Genomic DNA, 24492 nt, shown 5'->3' with positions numbered 1-24492 from the left:
GTGGATGATGAAGGAAAGAGGGATCCTCTTTAGAGTCTAACAAGTGAGTGAGATTAGCAAATGGGTTAGAGTGTGTGGATTTTGATCTTGTAGTCATTGGATGAGAATTAAATTTCGGTGGTGGAGGAGGTGGTGGGGGAAAAAGGGAGTTGCATATCAATGTTAGAGATAGGAATCTGTCCAGAAGATAAAGTGTGAGATTGTTGTGAGGCTGATGGTGTATTTATAGCTGGTGTAATGGGAGGATTGAGAGGAGTAGGTGTTGGTATAGAAGATGTAGGAGGTGAAGATGAGATAGGTGAGTTTGATTGAAAGCTTGGAACAACAACAAATTGGTGACTAGAGTAAGTATCTCTAAAAGATTCAGGAGTAGAATTAGCAATAGTTTTAGTAAATGAGTTGAGTATGGAAACTTGCCTTCATAAAAAATAACATTACGAGATAAATAGAGCTTATCATCAGGGGAAGACATTTGTAGCCTTTATGTTGAGGATCATATCCCAAAAATAAACATAGATATGATCTATAATCAAACTTGTGTTTGTTGTAAGGTCGTAAAAGAGGATAGCAAGTACACCCAAATACCCTTAAAAAATTATAATCTGGTTGTTGATAATACATCTTCTCAAAAGGATATTGATTTTGTAAAATAGGGGTGGGCAATCTGTTAATCAAGTAAGCTGCAGCAAAAAATGCATCATCCCAGAATTGTAATGGCAAGGCAGCAGTGGCTAAGAGAGCAAGACCTACCTCAGTTAGGTGTCTATGCTTTCTTTCTACAGTACCTTGTTGTTGATGAGTATAGGGACAAGACATTCTATGAATGATACCGTGTTGAGAAAAAAAGTCTTAAAATCATTAGATAAAAATTCAAGACCATGATCAGTCTGTAGTGCTTTGAGTTTTAAACTAGTTTGATTTTCAAAGAGGGTTTTAAATTGTTTAAATGTAGTAAAAGCTTCTGATTTATTAACAAGAAGAGAGATGAATGTGTATCTTGTATGTGCATCTACAAAACTGATATAATACCTATATCCGTACCGAGAATAGTAGGCGAAGGCCCCCAAATATCAACATACACTAATTCTAGAGGCTGTGAATATATAGAATTAGAATCAGAAAATGGTAATTGATATAGTTTAGCCATAGTACAAAATTCACATACATACAAAGGAGTAGACAAGTTTGAATGAGTAATCTGATTTGTATTAAAAATCTGTAAAATAGTTTTCATTGAAGGATGGCCTAATTGTTTATGCCAATTGCCATGTATCAATAGAAGTCACTGGATTATGTGATACATTCATAGCTGTCTTTGTATGTATACAAGAATTAGATGTAGGAAGATGTCTAGGTACATAAAGACTAGGAAAAATATAAATTCCATTCGTAGTTACCCCTTGTAGAAGCTGTCTCCTGGTAGCCTGATCACGAACCACACAATGATAAGGTCAAAACTAAAAAAATACACAATTATCTTCTGCAAACTTTGAGACACTAAGTAAATTCTAAGTTATTTGAGGAACAATCAACAAATTATTCAATTTAAAAGAAAAATCAATTTGAGTATCATAAAGATATAAGGAACCTGAGTTAGTAATTTGGATACCTTGACCATTACCTATATAGAGTTGATTTGAGCCTGTTTGACTCTCAGCAGCTTGAAGGAGATTATTGTTGTCTACAGATACATGATGGCTAACACCACTATCAGGATACCAAGAGGATTCATGGATAGAAGGTGGTGCTGAGAAGAATGCTCTTGGCTGATGAAAGGAGGGAGGTGGTGTAGGTGGTTGAGTTGATTGTGTGAAATTGGATGCATTTGGTGATGAAAATTGCTGGTCAAACCTGTAATAGCAGCTTCATACAGCATGTCCAGGTCTATTGCAAATTTGGCAGAACAATCTTGATAAGGAATTATTGGACCTTCCTCCTCTTATGAACTTGCCTCCTTTTCCTCTTCCTCTAAAATTGTTGTTTCTTTGAAAATTTTGATTATTTGCATTTGAAGATTGTGACAGATTAGCTAAAGGAATCAATTGATAAGGTTTCTTGAACCGATTTAGCATGTTTTCATATGCTACCAAATAATATTATGTTTCAACCACTATGAATTTGGCCATTTTTTTGCCATGACAGTACCAATAAATCCTTGATACTCCTCAGTGACTCCATCGAGAATTGTTTGAATATGTTCATCCTGAGAGACTAGAAAATCTAAAGCAATTAGAGAATCTACAATTTGATGAATATTGGAGAGATAATCCGCAACTGTAGTTGTAAGCCTTACTGATCTCAATTGAGATCAAAAAGTTTGAATTCTTGCTCTGGACGATGCAGTAAAGTATTCAATGATGGTATCCCACATTTGATAGAAGTACTTACAGTGTACAACTTTGTTCTTGAAGCTTGCTTGTTGAAATTTTACAGTTCTACTTTTGATTAATGTGCAGGAGTGGAAGGCAGGACAGCAAAGGCGCGACAACGCGATGCATTGCGGTGATGGCACGACGAAGCAAGGTAGGGAAGCGAAGATGCAACAACGTTAGGCAAGGGGCAAAGCAACAACGCGACGACGCGAGGTAGGGGGTGCACACAACGGAGACGGGGTTGGGGAAGCAACATGCTGCTGAAAGGGCGAGCAGGGAGAGAGAAGTGAGGAGAGAAGAGGTTCTGATTCTGAAGTTTTAGTTGGGGGTAGGGTTTGATTTAACATTTTTGGGCCAACCACGAATCTATGATCTTTTATGTTGAGAAACGGTTTTGTTAAAGGCATGATTATAAAGTTTTTATTCAAAAAGCTACGAAAAATATTGATTGTGGCAAATTGTTAAATTTTAGCCACAGTGACAATGTTTTGTGACAAATTGGAGACACTTTAATTTATTTTTTCCACGGTTTAGTATTTGTAGTTAAAATTTGGTAGTTAAGTTCCATTTTTGTGATAGTTGGATATACCATTGGTATTTTATTTGATTTGTTTGATTTTGTATGCACATGCTCCGTAGGATGTTCATTTTACTATGTATGCGAATGGTTAGGATGTGGATATTTATTTGGGCCATACCATTTAAGTGAACGAAGCAAAGCGGCATACAATGGAAGTGGCGAAGACACGAAGTAGTGGCATAGAAGCAAGGGCAGAGATGCAAGGGTACGACGCAGGAAAGAAGAAGGTGCAGCGACAGCGTCGATTGCAGGGAGCGTAGGGGGCGGCGCGACGCATGGGAGAAGAAGGTGCAGTGGCAGTGCATGCGAGTTGCTTCTTCAGATGGTGACAACGGTGGTGAGGTGGCGTTGGCGACGGCGCGACGGAAAAGGAGGAGTGAAGCGACTGCGGTAAAAGGAGAAAAAGGTAAAAGGTGAGAAGTTAGGGTTATGATGGATAAATAAGGTGAAATGTTTTTTGTTTTAGTAGACTTTGAGTGCAACCCATTGTTCATGTTATTCGCACCTCCCATTGTCTACCTAACAAAATTTGTTTGTTAATACACTACTAATAAATCTCTTCAATATTCTAATAAGGAAAAGTATAGGTAGACAATGAAAATACTAAACAATGTGAACAATGAATATATCGGATGTTCATTTCACTAGGTGTGCGGATAGTTATTCTAATATTAAGATTTATTAGGTGAATAATTTGGAGATGTAATATGTTTTGATTTGATTGGTGGTTGTTCATGTTGTTCAAGAAAATTATTAGTTACCTAGCATTGCCCAATAATAAATATCTTCTCAGTTGACAATGCAAAAAATTGCTAAAAGTCAAAAGAGGAACTCTCGTTAAAAATATTCGAAAATAAAAAATGTTATTTGTATACTAAAATTAATTAATAAAATTTAGTCGATATATATATATATATATATATATATATATATATTTTAATGTATCCCTAACATGGTTGCTCTAAAATTCTCATGCTTATTAAAAAAATGAGAAATTCAAGGACATATATACATGATAATGTAATTATGCATGGTGTGATAATCAATGAATAGATTGAATGACTAAAATGATTGATCACATACATACAAATAATTGTACAAACTAATGTACTTGTATAATTTCCACCCACGAAGGACTTTCTTTCCTTTTACATTGTCAACTATCTAAACCCGTGATTCATGCCATGAGCCAAGCTACAATAATATCAACTATGTATTGGTGCATACGAACAATGATCTGAAAATTTTGCACATACATTAACACCACATAAATATGTTTCCACTATATACAACATGCATGCATTATTTGTAAGATGACAACCAACATTAAGTTAATCCCATGCATAATATTATTGCTGATAACATAAGAGATTAGAATATGCGCGTCCGCATTATTAGTGCCTAATTAATCTAATCTTAATTAACGACCACTTGAAAGCATGTTAACAAATTAGACCGCACTCGCCTGGCATTTATTATATCACCAGAAAATTGTTACTCAAACCATTAATTATCTTGTATCAAAAGAAATGACAGATTAAGGGTGTTTGGATTTGCGTTGAAAAAGAGACAAATTCGTTTGAACTCCTTGAACGTTTTATTTTTATGTCTGGTAATGTTTTTAGGGTGTGTTTAGGGTTCACGTTGGAGAAAAGAAAAGTTCGTTTGAACGTTCCATTTTTATGTTTGGCAATTTGTTGGAACTCTGAACCCAAAAGTGCTTTCACCTCTGAACGGACGTTCACGTGAAGCTAGATTGATTACCGTTAGAGAAATTAAGTGAAAAATTTATTCCTTTTCTACCAACCCTATTCTCCATTCTCTTCTATAAAAAGGATGCAAGTAACCATAACTTTCACCGTAGTTCTTTGTTCATTTGTTGTGTATGTTCTTTGTTCTGAATTTTTTTTTCTTTCAAAATTTTTCAGATTTGTTTCAATTACTGTCAAGGTAAAAAATTTAATTTTTTTATTATTTTTAGTACTCTCTTTCATATTTTGATTTTTATATTTTTTATTGTATTTTTTTATTTATACGATAAATATTTTTTATATTATTCTTTTAGTATTTTGATGTTCTTTTTTTAGTGTTCTATTATATTTTTATTGTACTTTTTTATTCATATGACAACTATTGTTGATATAAATTCTTATTTTTATTAATTTTATGATATTTTTATTATTTTTTGTTTATATAAATTCTTTTTCTTCTATCCTTTATTGTACTATATTTATGTTGTGTATAAAATTTTTTGTTTTTTTATTTTATTTTATTCATATAAATTTTATTTACTTCTTATTGTAATTTTTTTGTTCATACGATACATGTTGGTTGTAATTATTATATACTATGTTTGATATGAATTTTTTTTTGTTTTTATTGTATTTTTTATTGTATTTTATTTTAGTTTTTATTATATACTAATTATAAGTAATAAAAGAGTCATAAATAATAAAAATGTATATTCCAAAATGATATAAATTAAAGAGTAATAACGTATTAAAAAGATTATAGAACTTTTTTTTGTTTGACATTATAGAATGTATAGTACGTACTCTCTTTTATAATTTTATTTTTTATTGTATTTATTTTTTTTCAAAGATAGATATTATTTTATTATTATAAAATAATAATATTTATTTATATGATAAATATTTTTATTATAAAATAAATTATTAAGATCTATTCAAATATCTAAAGTAGAATGATAGGATAATATAAAAAATTATTTAAATTGATGGCTCTTTTAGTAATTTTTTTTCTCTAAAAGTAATTTTTATCTTCAATCTACGTTTACTAAAAGCTAAAAATTCTAGCTTTTCCGTTCAACTTTTTACGTTGGATTGAACTTTATGTTCTATGCACCAATTATGTCATTTATTATTCATAAAAGTGAATTTTTTTTTATAATATATCTTTTTAATGCCAATGAGTAATAGCTCAAATGGTATAGTCTTTCATACTCAATTAAGAGGTTGCAGGTTCGAGTCTCCTATCTTTGGTAAAATATATATATATATATATATATATCTTTTTAATATTTTCTTATACATATTATTTTTTATAAAATTCCTATTTTTTTATATGAATTCTTTTACTGTTATTGTTATTTCTTTTTTGTATGAAATATTTTTTTACTTTGTATTATGATTCTATTAATTCTATTAGAGTACTAAAGAATACTGAAAATACTAAAAAAATATTAAAATTTATTTAAATATTTAAAACAAAATTATAAGATAACATAAAATAATTATTTAAATTAATGTTCTTTTCTGTAATTTTCTATCTAAAAATGATTTTGAATAATGTAATCCAAATAATATTTAGTTTATTATAATCCATTTTGAATAAAAATTACCAAACATAAACCACGTTAATACTAATTCACTTTTGATCAAAATTACTTTTACGAAATTAATTTTATATAAACCTCCGTTTACAAACGATAATCCAAACACACACTAATTCATTCACATGAAATCAAGATTAAAACAGTCAGTATAACTTTGATAATTAAAACCATAAATACATCATAATATTGAGCTTATGTCACAGTTTAAACAATTATTAAACTTCAATTATAAAGACATCAAATAAAATAACGCAAACAAGATTTTCGGCGATGTTGAATTATCCATGTCTTAACTCTCATAACATTGTTTTATTGTTGGTCCTGTTATTTTGTATATTTTATTATATTAGCACCTAAAAATCCTCATCTCTTAATTAAGTTTTCATCTGCGCAACTTGTACAGTTTTATAAATAAGATCTACGTTTCCTATTTGAATATGCATATATACAGATATCCATATCCAAAAAAAATCTTAAAATTCTGTTGTGAGTTTCATAAACTAGTAGCTTTAATTTATTACATGTGTGCGTTATAGTAGTTGTATTTTCGTAGATCTAACTCCTAGTACAACTTGCATGAATAATAATAATAATAATAATAATAATAATAATAATAATAATAATAATAATAATAATAATAATAATATAAAGTAAAATGGTAGTTTATAGCGTTGAATAAAAGTGATTACTACGTACTACAACGCAAGTAGTTTTTTTTTTAAATGAAATTTAAGCATTCATCGTTGATTGGTAGCCCAATAGGCTGTGTTTATTAGCTGTAATAATATATACAAATGTCAAAGTTTTCGGCCATTAAGAAGTGACTTTAATTTGGAATCTCCTATGGTGCAAATAAACTTGTCCTTTTACAAATTACAATACATATTATCTTCGTTAAGATCAACATCCATCTCTAGATTTTTCAAGATATAATGAAAAGCTGTAATTCAATATATATAATGCAATTTTTTTTTTCAAGCTTCAAACTATACTTTTATATTTAACTTATATATTGTTATAATTTTGATTTAGTATATAATTTAACACATGCTTATTATGATCATGAGCACATAACTACTATTAAACAGTGCATAAAATAGTGGATTACAATTTACAAAGTCACTAAAATACTCTAATATAAAGCTTTAAGAAGTTAAAATAATATACATGACAGTATGACACTATAAATAAGTTCAAATTAAATCTTACATATTAAATTTCTGAACCAAAAAGTTATATGCTCATCATATTCCATTTTTTAATTTGAATATGGAAACAAAAGTGGTGTTGGACTCGGATATGGAGAATACAGGTGCTTCATAGCCATATGGTGTCAGTGGAATAGAATTTGGACCATGCGAGTTCTTCATCAGTAAACAGACGGTCCCAATTGCATTTGATATTCCAATTTCATAAAAAAATTGACAACAATAAACAGGGTTCCTTTTCTAGCTTCCGAAATCCATATTTGCGCAACCACAAGTCGGACCATCCGATTTCTTAAACAAAATTTTAAAATCAAACAACTCACATGGTTTGATTTGTGTACTCTGAGTTTTTTCAATTTTTTAAACACAAATCGGACCCACATCCGATTTATGTACTCTGAATTTTTTTCAACTTTTTAAACACAAATTTGAGGGTCGAATTTGTGTACTCCCACAATTTTTAAAAACACAAAAAATTATCATGTTAAAGTATATCACTCATTTTACTTCCATATCAAAATTTTTTAGCCCATCATATTCATATCTTTTTTTTTTTCTTTTGCTTTCGTCTCGTCATCCCTTCTTTCTGTATAGTTGTTTGCTTTTTCTTGCTGTGTATTTTAGTTCACTTCTACAAAAATTAAAAAATAAAAAAATAGTTATTATATTCCTTAACAATTGTACGTCATTGACAATAATTTAAATTATTTTAAGTAGATATAAATAAATAATACTTCTTGAATAATTGTAGTGATAATTGAAATTTTTTAACAAATTAACGAGTCAATCAAAAGAATGTAAAAAAATAAGCATTGACCTTCCTTTAAATTTATTATGTTACGCAAGCACATTTATTTGCCGGTGTAATCAACATTTAGAAGCGTCCAATGTGATACTAGAAAAAATATAAATCTAAGTTGAAACCTTGCCTCAAAGATTGATCCATCTATAATTTTGCACATTTTATAAATTCCAAGTAAATAATACACAAACATTGGATCCATCCTATTTTAACGAATAAATTAATAATAATAATCAAACCAACCTAAATAATCAATATATCATATTTTTCTTTTTGATTTCAAATTATATCATATTTTTTTTCTTCATCATCATCATCCCACTAACTAACAATAATTAGGGCCTAACAAAAAAAAAAGCCACCCCAAAAAAAAAGTTAGTGATCCAGTAACTCCGAGTCAACTCAGTAAATCAACTCGTCATGAAGCAACGGCCACGATTCTCCACGACCACCACCTTTTTTACCACTACCATCGCCGTTACTTCGGAAGTCCACGTGGCACCTTCTCTGAAACTCTTCGAGCGAAGCAGAGAAAACGGATTCGGGTCGGGTCATGACACGAAGAAGCTCCTCGAATAGCCCTTCGTCGCAAGGAATAGCGAGAGGTCCATGGTTACAGAAACCGTATTCTTCTTCCGCTTGAAGCAGAAGCTTCTGGAAGATCGGGTGATTCAACTGCGTCGCGCGCACGATGAACCTCCTCATGCTAGGTCCAACACACACCGCCACGTGTCCCGCCGGCACGTCCGCCGCCGCTCTACCCGCCGCCTTCTTCCTCCACCGCATTAGCATCTGCCGGATCCGTACTATTCGCCGGATCTTGCTGCTGTTTCCGTTCGACGGCGACATTGAAAACACGGAGTAAAATTACGAAAATGACCTCAAGATTTCAAAGTGTGGAAAGGAGAATTCAGAATTGGTTAGTGGTTACTTTTTGGTTTTTCGGTTAGTGGGATGGGAGCTATATATGGTGATGTGTGAAGGTAAAATACCACTGGAGTTGGAGATAATTACGAGATTGTGCCATTATTGCGGTGTTGCCTAAGTCGTAGTCAAGCCCATGTGAGGAGGTGTGAAAAGTGAGGGAGTTTTTCAATTTTCATGTGGGCTTAGTTTTAGGGGGTTAGCCCACTCTGCCTTAGCTTAACTTCTTTTTGTTAATTTGTTTTTAATTAGTGGGGTTACCTTCAAATGCAATGTACTTACTAGGACTACTTTTATAAAGCCGAATTAAAGGCAAAATTGTCTTCTTTTTATCCTTTAATATTTTATTTCACCCTATTTTTTGGTCCATACATAAAAAATTAATCCATCGTAAATTTAAATTTTATTTAAAAATTTATTATTTATTAATAAATTATTATATACATAAAGTAGGATTCGAACATCCAACACTTATTTAAATATATTAATAAATTAATTATTAATTTATTTTTTATTTTTAAAGAATTGATTGTGGGGTTTATTTTGCATGATATAGTGTTTGTATAAAGTATATATGATGACTCAGAATTTTATTGGTATCAAATTCAGATGTAATTCAATTGTCATACTTGAAGTTAAATCATATTTTGATGAAAAATAGAAGTGAGTTGACCCAATTTGTAATATAAAGTGAGTATCCATTTTAAATTTAAAAAAAAAAAAACAAATATTTACACTATTCATCAAAGTTTTTATAAGTAGTCAATATAAAGTCAAATATTCTTTTTGTTAAGACTATATTATATTAAAATTAAACTATTATTTAAATATTGTTATTGTTTATTTGTGTTTTATGAATTTTTTTTTAGTGTGGAAAATTGTTGGTGAATATTTGATTGATGGCTTTGGAATCACTATGCTAAAGTCAGCAGGAAATAGTCATATGTGTTAGATAATATGAGATTATGTTGGAAATTAAAAAAGGAGATTATTCCCTCTCTTTCTTGAGATAATTTGCTCATTTTTTGGTTGCTTTAGAAGAAGAGAAAAATGATGGGGTCCCATGTTGTCAAAACATTATTTTAATGCACAGGACTTTAGAACGATATATTATAAATATAATACTGCAATTATAGGAAGTGCTGTTAACATTGATAAAATAAGACAACGGGACCAGCCAACTAAAGTACTAAACTATTTTTCTAAACTATTTTCACATGCATCCTTCGGAATTTCGAGAGGACGTACATAATACATCATCTCAAATAATGCAACAAAAAATAAATAAATTTATTTTATTTAGTATTTATTAATTATAACAATAATTAATAAATATTAAATAAGATAAATTTTAATTGTTTTGGGCTTTTTATTTTACCAAATATTTCAGCTTCTATTTTTGTGAAAGGAACCCTTTCTATCCACCAAAAGAAATTACGAATCAGTGTTTCTAAATTCTTTTACTTCCAATGTTAATTGATTAGTTTTAAACTATGAATAACATTGCATCGGCAAAATAATATTTGACTTTAAAACTAATAAGATTTCTATATTCAATATTGAATAACCTCCTAAGACTTCAAAATTGGGATAAGTACTAATTTTCATAGGTTTGAAGTTTGTGGATGTTGACAAATTAAAGTAGAACCCTAATAATTCAATTATTGTTGTTTAGTTTATGGTTCAATCCATCTTCCCCAGTTTTTTTTTTTTTTTTTTAATTCAACAAACCTTGTGTGTCATATGTTACATTTACATTGACATTATAAATAAATCGTCAATAATGGATCATCTACATAAAATATAAATTAAACACGTATTTATATTAATTATTAAATTTTATATACAAAATAGATCATATTTATAATCAAACTAAATTTATATTTATATTTAGCCAACGAGCTATACTCAAATGACATAATCTCTCCATATTCACCTAAAAGTCGCAGATTCGAGACTCACTCCTAATTTTGAAAATAGTTAAACAATTTTGCTACGAAATTTAATTATTTTTTTAACTAATAATCAGTTAACAAAATAATGAATGAATAAAAAATAAGAGGAGAAAAAGAAAATTTTAAAGCATATTATTCATAATTTTTTTTTATTTTAATAGTTAAAAACCATATAAAAGACGAATTAATAATATATACAGATCTAATTTCTGTTATTTATAAAGCATCATAACTTATATTCTATTTGTACTTGAGAGACCAGAATGTCTTCCAAGATAAAGGGTAAAAGGGGATTGAAACAATTTTATTTTGAGTTTAAAATAAGAACAATAATGAGTGCGACTTTGTTTATAGCCTAAGTAACTAAACAAGCTAAGATTACATGTGCTTAGCACAATTAATTATTATGTTTCCTTCCATCTAGCATTGAGATCAAGAACTGAAGCCTGATCTTTGTCTTTGAACTGCATAAGATCCAACCTACACAATAAAATCTCGGGTGCAAATCCTGTATATTTTTCATTATTCTGCGAATTAGATATGTTATATGGATTTAACCGGGAAAAAACAAAGGAAATATACGTTATATGTATTTTGCACATAATGCTGAACCTTTAAGAATCATGGGCTTAAAAAATTTGAGTGCATGCGAATCATTATGATTAGGTGAATAATGAGGGAAGGGAACTTTGCGCCGCTAGGCAGTTCGGTTACAAAAGAAATAATTTTGTTTTGGATTAAATAACTAAATTTCTTGTTATTATATTAGAAGCTATAATTTTGATTCCAAGATGGGAGAATAATGAGGAACTTTAACATAATATAGTGTATGGTGGTCGATTATTACCCAATATTATAAGCATTCACGAAACTTGAAAGTGCAAAAGAGTGGTAGCGAGCAAAAGAAGAAACCAAATAAATAGTAAGAGGATGAGAGATTTCAAGTTGTTTATTATGAGTAATAATCAGTAGTAAAACATATGGAGGGTCGTGAAGAAAAGAGACAAACATGGAGAGACAAAATAATCAGCACTTGGTTTGGCAATGTTTGATTTTGTTAATTTCATGATTTGCCTGTCTCCCGGTATCAATTAGACACAGTAATCCTGATTAGAATATAGGCATCATTAAAGATTTTGGAATATATGATGGGCCCTACTTATGCAGTAAGTATATACTAGTATAACTGAAGAAGAAAACATTTGCAATAATTTTTGGGGTCTGTTAAAAATTTAAAATAACTGCACTCTGTCACAAGTCACAGCCGTAAATGGAGGAATGAGATCAACTTAACTTTTTTTCTGCTTTTCCCTTTTTAAATAAACAAAAAACTGATATCGGAGACTAATGCTTAATAGATAATAGTAATTGCACCCACTTCTGAAGTCCACTTGGATTAGAGTCTTTCTTTTATAGTAGGCCCATTTAAGTGTAACTAACATTGTATAAGTAGAGTAGGCCTCATTTGCTGGTAATAAACTAATAATGCTATGAACCAAGTTGGGTTGTCCATTAAGTTAGTTCGCTAGTTCACTTAAGTCAGGAGTTTTATTACAAAAAAAAAAAGTGTCAGGAGTTTGAACCTTGCATTGTGCATACAGCAATTCATTGGCCAGCGACAAACTCTTAAATAGAGCTCTGATCCACAATGGATTAGTCTTTGTCTTGCTAGACCGATGGATACCGTGGGAAACAAAAAAAAAAACTAATAATGCTATGAAATATGAACTAACTTGGGTTGATCGAGTGGTTAGTTCACTCGTCTGCTTAACCAAGTGTCATGCATTCGAATCTCACCTTGTACTGTTGTACATGCAGCAATTCATTTGTCGCTCAAATTCGTGACGGATTAGTTCTTGAACTGTCGCATTAAAAAATACCATGAACAAAAAAAGCTAATAATGCTACGATGTTAGTGGTAACCAAAGTTTATTTGAGCCAAAAAATAGGTTTCCTTTGCTTTCCGCTTTCGTCAATAAATGAGACTTTGCTGAAGATCGTATAACGTTAAAGGGAGAAATAGAACCATTTTGAAACTTTAAGATGGTTTTCCAACACGCTACTTGAGTCAAGTCAAAATATACCGAGAAACACCTTTCCGATTTTATCTATTTCTACTGGTGACATTTTGAACAACCCTAATTTGTCATACACAGAGGGCTGTAAAGTTAAAGCACCACCTGGTAATATACTTGGTGCCACATGGTTAGCATATTCACTAGGTTATTTGAAGAGGTAAATTCCATCAACCTCAAATCCCCAATATAACAGGAACGATTAATACATAGCAATCTTTGATCACAAGGGGGGAAGCTTCGCTTGTTATGTGCATTAAGTATTGTAATCTACTAATTGGGGAAGGCATACACAACTTCAAAAGACATCCTAGTATTGACAGACTCATCCCTCCTGGTCCTGTGAAGTAGTCTCATTAAATAGATAACTAAGAATCCAAAGGTTATTATTAAACCTTCATTCAAACTGACTCACTTAGATTACCTTAGAGAGCTTCTTCCCCTTGATGTAGCTTGAAAACAAGGGACTAATACAAAATCTATTTGTTATAAAAGCTTAATAATTATAGCACTTTATCAAAAGGACTCACCATTGGCAAAGTAAAACTATGAATACTTATTTTGAGATCATTGGCCTGATTTAACAATGCATGTGAAATTTCAAAATGCAAAATGAGTTAAACTAAGAATTCAGGGCGTCAGACACGAGAATTTGGCGAACAAAATCCTCTTTTCAGGTTTCAAGTTAACAACAACTAAGGCAGGAGCACGGGGCTTGAGAATATAAATTGGGAACTCGAAATAAGGCAGGCTACTTATTAAAACATCGCAAAACCACGATAATTGAAATTTCTTTTCATAGTTCACTTAACTCAAATGCTGTATCAATATCAAAACCTAAAACCAGAAAGCTTTTTTAAAAAAATTGAGAGGAAAACATGGTACAGTTTCTTGTAATTAATTATTTCCGCATCCTACTCAAGCCATGGGACAGAGGGCCCCAAGGCTCTCATTCCTTTCAGTGATGAGCCTGAGCCTTAGCTTGAGCCTTTGCTTCAGCTCTCTGTTGGGATTTCACTTTTGCCTGAAATAACATGCAGATAAAGAGAACCAAACATCAACCACAAGACCAAAAGTCAGCAGAACTAATTGAATCTAAATATAAACCCATCATTACACAAGTTCTACGAAGCACACAATAATCATAATATTACAAAAAAGGTACAGAGTGCTAGAGTGCTTGTTTGGGCGCCATTAAATCGATAAGAAAAAGATATTTTTTCAATGAAAAAAAATCTTTTTTTATTTTTAGTGTGTATGACAAATTTCTAATAGTAAAAGTACAAACACTAGAACAATTAAAAAAAAAATCTTTTTTGAAAAGCTACAATTTACATCTTTTTTTAAAAGATATTTTTTCTTTAAAAAAATATTTTTTCACATAATAAATGAACAAAAAATTACTTTTTTCTTCTTTTACCCAAACATAATTAATAGCTAAAAATATCTTTTTACATGAGATATCCAAACATGAAATCACTTTTACTTTTGTAAAAGATCTTTTAAAAAAAATCATTTAAAAAAAAAATCTTTGTCGAGAATGGCACCCAAACATGGCCAGAACCCTGAAGTTCTTATATAACCTAGGGAAACAAATTTGGCAGGGGGAATGGGGAAGAAAAGAAAAAAACAAAATGGGAGTACATCAACATTGGGCTATGTTTGGAACAGTAGAAAGTAATGGAATGGAATGGAAGGGAATAGAAGGGAATGAGTAAACAGTGTATTGCTTAGATATTAAAAGGGGAAAAAATAGATCAAACAAAATGAAACATGATGGAATAAATAGGATAGAATCATCATTCTTGAGTAGTAATCCTCTTCATTCCATCCTTTTTCCCCGAACAATGGAGTGGCAATCTCCATTCTTAAATACTCGAACAATGATTTGGAATCTCTGCTTAATTGCAGACCACTCAACTCCTCCATTTCATTATAGGATGCAGTGATAATAAATTCTAGCCTATTGTGCTCAATTTTTCTTCCCCTCAAACTTTGAGTGGAAGGAAGGGATGAGATGGAATGGAATGGAATGGAAGATCTATTCCACCATACTCCATTCTTTTATATCCAAAAAAATGACATGGAACATGTACTCCATCTCATTCCATTTCATTTCATTTCAGCACATTCCTATACATAGCACCCATCAATTGAAATACAAACAAAAAACTGTAACCAAACCTTATATTCTGTGTTTCCATTCGATCATATTCCCTTCCATTTCACACATCATGACATATCCAAACATAGCCTTAAGCTTACAAAGCTAGTAATAAAAATTAAAAACACAACATAGCACAGCATATCATTTATTTATATCATCTGTAAACCAAAGAGAATATTAGCTCAAGGGTGTATGAACATTTTGCCCAGCAACAATGGGACTACTTAGGTACTTAGAAATACAGCGAGTCTAATATTATTGACTAAATAGTCACTCAAGCGAGAAGCAATATGACTTAATCGAAGCAAGGACTGCAGATCTATCCTTAAAGTAGGATCTGTAATCAGTAAAGTTTTGATTCACCGCCATACGCAACACTAACGAGCAACGATTGTTCTTCAGTCAAATAAAATAAACTAAAATAAAACTTCATTTTCATCAGAAATGGTGCTTCGCTGATGCACGAGATAAATCAAATTGAGACAACCTCACATCACACGCGTTCCAAACACTATTGCAGCTCAAAACAGAGAAACCACCACTCGATTTTATGAATGCAGTGATTACAAAACGTGCGTGAATTGCAATTCAGATCAACATTCAGTAACAGGTCAAATTCGCCGAGATCATGGAATTGCCAAAAAGAAAAACCCTAACCACTAATCGAACAATCAACGATCATATGCAAATAAAGGATTCGCGAGAATACCTTGAGGTATTTGAGCTTAATGCTTCCATAAACAAGGCCGAACGAGAAAGCGGAAGCTCGAGCGACCTGAGAACACACAAGATTTCCGTAAAAACAGAAAGAATTCAACTTAATTCGTACCTTAACTTTTTTGATAGAGAAACAGAGAGTGAAAAGGGGAAATTAGAATCCGTACCAAAGCTAAGGTGCTTGTGCCAGAATAAGGTCCAGGTGGCGGCGCCATGGAACTGATTGGATAGCAGCTGAGCGAGAGAGAAAGAGAAATAGAAATGGAAGAAGGAAGAAAAACGAGTGCCGAGCTAACTATATATGAAGATTGAAGAAAAGACACTCCAAAATTCTCGTTTATTGAACCCTAGAGTGTTTGTAAGAAATGTGAGCGTGACTCGCTCCCCTCTAACGGCGTCGTTTGCTTGAGGCTTATGTTTTTTGAATGAACAAATTGGGCTAAATGCCCAAAACAAAATCTACAAAAAATTTATTCTGTAAACTCAATTTGCGTTACTTGGGTACAAATAATTACCCCAGACCCAAAAGCCCAGTGTAGGCCCATATCCCTGGTTTATCACAAAAAGAGAAATATGCTCCCAAGCCAAAAAAAACCCCTTATGCTTATGCCTCTCCTTTAGCACCATTCCCTCTTGATTTTGTAGCTGAAAACCTAATTACATCATACAATTAATCTGGGGGGTCCAACCAAGACGACCTTATGCTACTTGAAAGAGTGATATTACTCTCTGACCCAAAAAAAAAAAAAAAAAAAAAAAAAAGAAAGAGTGATATACATGCAGTCACTGTTTTGTGTCTCTTCTCATCTGCTTTGTTCATTTTGTTGAAGCCTTACCCAATAGAAAGTTGATGTAGATTGATACCGATATACATTTCACCGTTTTAGTTTTGATTTTAATAATAAAAACATCAATATTTATAGAGTAAAGCTCAAGTTGAAATGCAAAAATACATATTACAAATGCAAAATACATAAATTACAAATTGAAATACAAAATATATATTATAAATAAATTAAATAATATATTTATATATAAATATATAATATATAATAATTAATTTAGTGCCTATTTTGTGTATTACATAATCTTTTTTAAAATAACAATAACAACAATAATAATATTAAATCATCTAATATAATAAAGTCATCAATTCTTTATGAATAAACTATATTTTGATAACACATGATTTGATTATATAGTAAAAAAGATAAAATCTAAAGATTGCAAAAACGAAAAGAAGAAGATATAATAATAATAATAATAATAATAATAATAATAATAATAATAATAATAATAATAAAAGAAGATTTGAGAAGAATCATAGAAAAAATTGAGAAAAAAAAGATATCACAGTTTTAGAAAAAAGCAGAAGAGTGAGAAATTATAAAGAAGATAAAGTATAAAAATAAAAAAAAGATAAGTAATTCGAATAAAAAGTAAAATAAAATTCATAAGATAAAAAGATTATGATGTAATTTGAAAAAGAGAATAAGAAGTGAAAATAATTTAAAGAAGGAAAAAAATAGATGAGGCAACAAAAAAATAATTCTGTCATTTTAATATGAAAATATTGGATTTTGATATGATTGAACGCTTTTTAATTTTGATATTAGATTTATAGTAGTATTTTTTAACAATATATGAAATTTGATGTGTTTTTTTTTTTATATGAAAATTATAAATTTAATTTTTTGATTTGTGAATTTTAATTTTTTTAATTTTTAAAACATAAAATCGATCATTCAATATATGAACTTACACAAAACTAACTCTTCGATTTATGAATTTATATAAGTCTCATCCTCTAATTTGTGAACTTTAATTTTTTAAAATTTTTAAAACACAAATCAAATTCTCTGATTTATGATTACTTCTCTATTAAATTAAAACACACCATTTTTTTATAACAAAAAAAAATACATAATAATTTCCATATAAAAAAAATCAACCATAATTGAGATGATAAATCAATGAATGAAGTAATTTATTTTTAAGGCAAGAATATGACTAACTGAGTGTTTGTGACTCTCACGGAAAGCTAGAGCAGCATATATGGAGATAGAGAAAAAAAAGGACGGGAAATTAAAATAAATAATAAGCATATATAGCCATAAAAGTGTGGTCTGGTATTCCCTTTCTTCTTCCGCTATATGCGGATGTAGTTCACCTTTTTGGTTTCTTTGTTTCCTAGCCACTTATGAATTAGGCAGGTTTGTTTTGAGGGACTCGACGAAGACTTATAAATTTTAGTTTAGTTTTCTTAAAATTTTATTTTAATTTTATTTTATTGTATAAATATTTTTAATTTTTTTTTAACATTTTATCAGTTTCACTCCTACGTCAGTATTATATTTGTTGATTCAGATATTAATATTAAAATTTCAGTCTCAGTCTCTAAAATTTTAGTATTTCAGTATTTTTAAAAAGTTAAGATATAAAATATTAAAATTTTTAAAAAGAAATACTAAAAATGTGGGTCGAGGGGGACTCGGAAGCGTTCTCCTAGAAATTGTTGACCTCGGCGTGGAACCTGCAAAAAAGACTCCGACGCTCAAGTCAGCTCGAGGATTAATAAATTAAAAGAAATAAAGGTAAGAAATAAAGTGTGGGGGCGATTGCTCAGTTTCCTCGATGATCCACTGATTACTCGTACTTTTTTCTGCCCTTAACGAGTTGTGCTCGTTTGTTTAAATAGATCTCGAGGTGGTTTATGTTTGTTAGGTGAGTACTCGAGTAATGCTCGGTTTTGTTGGGGTTTGTTATTAGGATTAGGATTCTCAATTCCGTTAGTAAGAGATTATCGGCATGAGTGGAATGGTGGATTTATTCTCGGTTTGTAGTTTGTTGGCCGAAGATACTGGGAAGTTTGGCCGAGAATATCGGGAAGGTACACAGTCCCCAAGCTCGGCATGAGAAATATGTTGAGCTTTCTATATCCGGGGGCTTTTGTGTAATTTGAGCTTTTCGCTAGTGTGGATTTATTGCCTAGGGAGCCCCCAAGCTCAACATGTTTTCGTTGCTGGGCTTGTGTATTGTGGCCCTTTCAAATTGGGCTTTGCGGAATGTTGTTTTTCTCTTCTCTCTCTTTTTTTTCCCGAAGCGGGAAATAGGGTGATGCCAGTTGTAGTTAATGGGAAGTGGAGGGGGCTTCGTGGGATAGTGTGTCCAAGTAATTTCTTGTCTCCTGTCCGTTAGGCTTCTGCAAGTTTGGATTTTCTTTTTGAGTGGCAAGATGAGTAAAAAAGGTAAGTACTTTCACTTTCTTTGGCTTCTTGTTGCTGTTTCCGTTTTCTTTGCATGGGTAGGAAGGGGATTACTGTGGATGAAAATGATCCTTATGGGTGGGTTGATAGTGACGTTAAGTCGCGAGTTTCTGTGTTTAGTAGTGCTGAGATGTTGTCGCAGTTGAACAGTGTTAGGTGGGTCAGGGGTAGTAATAGTTTGAGGGTTAGGTTTTTACCATGCGAGAAGGGTGATAGAGTTTGTGAGAAAAGAGATGATTGGGCTTATTTCTATGTGTATACGTGTATGTTGACAGAATTGGGTGTTCGTTTTCCATTTACTGATTTTCAATGTGGTGTGTTGTCACTGTTGAACTGTACTCCTACGCAACTTCATCTTAATTTGTGGGCCTTTGTTCGTGGCTTTGAGTGTCTAATAGAGTATCTGGGTTGTTATCCTTCATTGGGGGTTTTCTTTTCACTTTTTCAAGCGAAGGGTGTTTGGAAAGGTGGCTGGGTGAACTTAAGTAGTCACCCAGGGCAAGCTATTTTCAGTCTGTATAAGTCCTCTTTCAAAGACTTTAAGGAGATATTTCTGAAGGTTCAGGTGTGCGAGGAGTGTTATCCGTTTTATCTTGATACTGTGATGGAAGAGAGATTTCCTGTATTCTGGTCTGCTGAACCTCGGCAGGTATTAGAGTGTGAGGATAGGGTTAAGAGTGAAGATTACATTATTGGGTTCCTTATATCTGCAATGTCGTCTTCTGAGCTTCTGTCTATTCCAGCATTGCTGAGGCTTGAAGGGGATAGAGAGGCTTTAGATGAATATTTAGGTATATTTTGTGTGGCATTGTTGCTGTGTTATTGTGTTATGAGTTTTTGACTTTGTCTTGTGCCTTTGTTAGGTGAAAAGGCATCGACTTTGACCACTGCAAATCTAAAGGCCTTCGTTTCCAAGGCTAAGAAAAAAGAAAAAGAGGAGTCTTCGACTAATGTGGCAAAGGAGGGGGGAGCTCTGTTGGTCAATAAATTCCCCTTAAAAGGAAGAGGGGTGGGGGACCTTCGAAGGTTGTGGATTTGACTGGCATGAAGGAGGATAACACCGTTTTCACGGCAGAGGAGATTGATTCTGCTCACCAGAGTCAGATTGTCCTTCATGGTTATAAGGAAGGGCCGAGTAATTCGATATGGTCGGCCTCTTTTCTGTTTATGGCAGTGGCTGATGAATTTTCCGAAGTTGATGCTGACGTAAAGAAGATTCATGATGCCGGAAAGATAGGGGTTGCACGTTATCTGCAGGTCAGTTTATGGTATTGTTGATTTGTTTTTTTCTTTTGTTTGTTTTCGAGTACTGAAGGGCGACCTTTTTGTTTAGGTTATTGGTGCTCGTTTGCTGTCAATTGGTCGTACCTCAGAACTGGACGCTATTTTGGATGCTGATAATATGGCTGCTGTAAAAAAGCTTAAAGAATCGTTGCAAGAGAGGGATTTGAAGGTTGAGAAATTGAGGGTAGAGTTGAAGAGTTTGAAGAAAGCTTCAGAGGCAAAAGTTAACAAGCTTAAGGGAGATTTAGAGGCTAACCTCGCCGAGCTGGAGGGGTTGAAGGCGAGGGTTGTCGAACTCGAGGAGGAAGTTTTGACTACCTTTACATTGGGTTTTGATCAAGCTGTTGCTCAGATCGGTGTCGTCGCTCCGAATACCGATGTTAGTCTGCTTGATGTTACGAAGATTGTGAGTGATGGTCGCCTTATTGATGATGGGACCTTGCCTGAGAATCAGGATGAAAGTGTGTCGGTTGAAAAAAGAGCAGATTAGAGGATCTGTTTGTCTTCTTATTTTGTAATTATGGTTGTCTTTTGAACTTAGTGTGTTCTGTACCCGTGTAGGGTTTGGGCGTTTCATATTTTGATTGATTGAATGTGCGCACATAGTGACATAGATACAGTATTAACATGTTGGACTAGATGGTATAGAAATGATATATTTATCTTTTGATTAAAATGTGCATAGATGATATGTTGATTGTTTGTGTTGAGTACATAGAGGCGATATGGGGTGGGGGACCTCATTAAAACCTCTCCAAGAAAAATCTTGTATCGGAAAAAACCTTGTGAGTAGGAAAAAGAGTGTCTCCCCTTGGCCATATCTGCTCATGATAAATAAGATCTTAGAGACGATACATTCCATATTCCAGGGATAACGTTTTCTTGTAATGTTTGAAGTTTGTATGCCCCCTTGCCGAGTATTCTTGTTATTCGGTAAGGGCCTTCCCATGTTGCGGCGAGCTTTCCATGTGCTTGTGGTTTCCTTGCTTCCTCTGTACGTCTTAGAACGAGGTCTTGTTCAGCGAATTATCTCGACTTGACCTTTTTGTTGTACTTTCGTTTTATTATGATTTGCATTGCCTTGTGCCTTATCTCGGCTTTGTATCTGTCCTCTTCTATTGTATCCAGTTCTACTTGTCTGATGTTATTATTGTTGGTTGTTGATGTGAGTTCGGCTCTTCCTGATGTGAGGGCAATCTCTACCAGGATCATTGCATCTGCACCATAGACAAGTCTGTAAGGTATTTCCTTGGTGGTTGTTTGCTTCGTGGTATTATAGATCCACATTATTTCTGGTATTAGGTCTGCCCATTCTCCCTTAGCGTCACCGAGCTTTTTCTTAAGTGCAATGAGGATTACTTTATTTGCTGCCTCGGCGAGTCCGTTTGATTGCGGGTGTTCTACTGACCAAAAATGATGCTTAATTTTGAAACCCTGTAAAAATTCAGCCAAGCTTTGGTCAGTAAACTGTCGATCATTGTCAGTAATGATAGCATGAGGTACGCCAAAACGGTAAATAATATTTTTCCAAATAAAAGCTCGGACCTTTTCTGCCCCTATTTTTGCTAAGGGCATGGCTTCTATCCATTTTGAGAAATAGTCAATTGCTACAAGTAAATATTTTACCTGCCCAGGGGCTTTAGAAAAAAGGCCGAGAATATCGAGCCCCCATTTGTGAAATGGCCAGCTTACCTCCGAGGTGTGTAGGTTCTCATCCGGGTTGTGTATTAGTGGTGCATGCTTTTGGCAGCTGTCGCATTTTCTTACCTTCTTGATGTAGTCACTCTTCATTGTTGGCCAATAATACCCTGCTCGGGCTACTTTTGATGCCAGGCTTATCCCTCCTATGTGGTTACCGCATACCCCTTCATGGGCCTCGTCCATGGCGATCCTAGCTTCATCTGTGTTTAGACATCGCAGTAGCGGTTGAGAGAAGCCTCTTTTGTATAGTTCTGTCCCGATGAGTGTGAAAGATGCTGCTCTTCTTTTGAATGCTCTGTCATCTTTGATGGTTGTTGGTATATTCCCGGTTTGGAGGTATTGTTTGTATGTTGTTCTCTAGTCTTGTTCCTGTGATATAAAGAATATTCTTTTGTTGCTAAAGCTCGGTTCAACTAGGGTTAGTTGAGATATAACAGAATCGTGCATATATTTCCTAGTTGTTGCTAGCTTTGATAATGCATCTGCTCGGGTGTTTTGTTCCCAAGCTATGTGTGTGATTTGCAATGAATTAAATTGGGAGATGAGTTCCCTTACCAGCATGTAATATTTTTCTAACAATTGGTCCTTTACCTGAAAATTCCCGGTTACCTGTTGTACGACGAGCTGAGTCACAATATACTTGCAGCTGTGTCACATTTAGTGATTGTGCAAGTCGTAGGCCGGTGAATAATGCTTCATACTCGGCTTGGTTGTTGCTTGTTTGAAATGAGAATCTAATTGATTGTTCAGCTTGGAGGTCGTATTTGTTCATGAGGTATACACCTGCTCCAGACCCTTCTGAGTTTGATGCCCCGTCTACATATAGCTCCTAAGTATGTTCTTGATTTGGTTGGTCTGTTAGTTCGGCTAGGAAATCTGCTAAGAATTGCGCCTTGATTGTTGTCCTTGGTTCGTATGTTATGTCAAATTTGGATAATTCTATCGACCATTTGGTGAGTCTTCCAGAGGTCCATACAAGCTGTTGGAAGGACTAAGCATCATCAACCAAAGAAACAAAAGATGAACCTAAAGGCCAGCAATGATGATGATGAGAAGAAGGAGAGCAAGTGAACTCCAACAGGTTGTATTGTTAAGTCATTGTTTTACATAAAATATTGCTGAAATTGAAAGTTGGATTGTATTCTGATCTGCCCTGCCTATCTGCATAACATAGTTTTTTTTTTATTACCCCTGCCTGCATAGCATAAGTCTTTCTCTATAATTCAATAAGCAAGATGTTTGATCATTCACAACATTCTCATTTTCAAAACTTGTTTGCACTCAATTTCCAAGAAATGCATCACATGAAAGTTCTTTGAGAAGAAAGATTGAGGAATTAAACAATTTTGAGGTAAGCAAAAGATTAAGAAAAGTGGTGGTTCTGGTTGTGTGATAATGTATTGAGGTTGCATGCTTGTGAAAACTTGCATGGGAGCTCATAGGCGGGACATGAAGTTCAAAGAAGTATTGTGGGGATTCTCAAAAATCTATTGATCCAAGAAGCAGCAAACAAAAACAAAAAGAACATGGTCCAAGGCTCTGAGCATCAATTACTAGGCAGAAAAGAAAGAAGAAACAATGACTCAAAGAGTTGTTAGCCTAGTAAAATGCTTGTGGTTGAAGTGTGTCAAGGAAAGAGGCTTGAGCAAGTAAATCCTCAGGGGTGCTTCAACACCTAATACCTTAAAACCAACTGGTTTAGGAGTATTGATTGAAAGCTTATCTAAAGAGCCGCCTTGAGACATGCTACTTAGAGTCGAGGCCAAAGCACAGAAACTATAAACTGCTTCAAGGTGATTACATATAAAGAGATCTCCATGATACCATTTGGATGAAAATCCTAAGACCTACGACTCCCAATATGTAAGGACTAGTGAGCACTGAAGCCCTTGCATGAGCATATGATTTAGAGTTCACCCCACTGATACTTGATCATTTCACTCACTGCACTTTACAAGTGTTCCTCAATCCATCTTAATTGAAAGAATCTTGGAGCATAAATCTATTTCTTGCTTGGGGACAAGCAAGCTTTAAGTTTGGTGTTGTGATGACAAGTCATCTTAGCCTATTTTAGCTAGTCTTTTTC

General features: G+C 33.0%; 4 protein-coding genes across 4 annotated transcripts; 1 reads left to right on the top strand and 3 right to left on the bottom strand.

Moving 5' to 3' along the window:
* Positions 1 to 8452: 8452 nt before the first annotated feature.
* On the bottom strand, positions 8453 to 9262 carry LOC107628800 (protein SMALL AUXIN UP-REGULATED RNA 12). The gene has a single exon (XM_016331403.3). It carries the CDS (start codon positions 9164 to 9166, stop codon positions 8720 to 8722), a length of 447 nt encoding a protein of 148 aa, XP_016186889.1. The 5' UTR covers positions 9167 to 9262; the 3' UTR covers positions 8453 to 8719.
* Positions 9263 to 13999: 4737 nt separating this feature from the next.
* Positions 14000 to 16492, bottom strand: LOC107628826 (uncharacterized). Its single transcript, XM_016331430.3, has 3 exons — positions 16323 to 16492; positions 16148 to 16213; positions 14000 to 14295 (listed from the first exon to the last, which is right to left on the bottom strand). Exons 1-3 carry the CDS (start codon positions 16368 to 16370, stop codon positions 14230 to 14232), a joined length of 180 nt encoding a protein of 59 aa, XP_016186916.1. The 5' UTR covers positions 16371 to 16492; the 3' UTR covers positions 14000 to 14229.
* Positions 16493 to 20588: 4096 nt separating this feature from the next.
* Positions 20589 to 21195, top strand: LOC148569740 (uncharacterized). The gene is made up of 2 exons (XM_088508455.1): positions 20589 to 20678; positions 20755 to 21195. The coding sequence occupies exons 1-2, from the start codon at positions 20589 to 20591 to the stop codon at positions 21193 to 21195; spliced, it is 531 nt and encodes a 176-aa protein (XP_088364581.1).
* Positions 21196 to 21731: 536 nt separating this feature from the next.
* On the bottom strand, positions 21732 to 22589 carry LOC148569739 (uncharacterized). Its single transcript, XM_088506615.1, has 2 exons — positions 22473 to 22589; positions 21732 to 22139 (listed from the first exon to the last, which is right to left on the bottom strand). Exons 1-2 carry the CDS (start codon positions 22587 to 22589, stop codon positions 21732 to 21734), a joined length of 525 nt encoding a protein of 174 aa, XP_088362741.1.
* Between the last annotated feature and the right edge of the window lie 1903 nt (positions 22590 to 24492).

This window comes from Arachis ipaensis, chromosome B3 (assembly GCF_059453495.1).
Source record: "Arachis ipaensis isolate K30076 ecotype BB chromosome B3, ASM5945349v1, whole genome shotgun sequence".
Classification (NCBI taxonomy): domain Eukaryota; kingdom Viridiplantae; phylum Streptophyta; class Magnoliopsida; order Fabales; family Fabaceae; genus Arachis; species Arachis ipaensis.
This window is presented reverse-complemented; position numbering and strand designations above follow the sequence as displayed.

Coding starts and splice junctions, on each gene's coding strand:
- LOC107628800 (XM_016331403.3), bottom strand. CDS start 9,166: ATGTCGCCGTCGAACGGAAACAGCAGCAAGATCCGGCGAATAGTACGG.
- LOC107628826 (XM_016331430.3), bottom strand. CDS start 16,370: ATGGCGCCGCCACCTGGACCTTATTCTGGCACAAGCACCTTAGCTTTG. Junction 16,214..16,322: donor GCACAAGCACCTTAGCTTTG/GTACGGATTCTA, acceptor GTGTGTTCTCAG/GTCGCTCGAGCTTCCGCTTT. Junction 14,296..16,147: donor TTAAGCTCAAATACCTCAAG/GTATTCTCGCGA, acceptor ATGTTATTTCAG/GCAAAAGTGAAATCCCAACA.
- LOC148569740 (XM_088508455.1), top strand. CDS start 20,589: ATGGCAGTGGCTGATGAATTTTCCGAAGTTGATGCTGACGTAAAGAAG. Junction 20,679..20,754: donor GGGTTGCACGTTATCTGCAG/GTCAGTTTATGG, acceptor CTTTTTGTTTAG/GTTATTGGTGCTCGTTTGCT.
- LOC148569739 (XM_088506615.1), bottom strand. CDS start 22,589: ATGGACGAGGCCCATGAAGGGGTATGCGGTAACCACATAGGAGGGATA. Junction 22,140..22,472: donor AGAGTGACTACATCAAGAAG/GTAAGAAAATGC, acceptor GAATTTTTACAG/GGTTTCAAAATTAAGCATCA.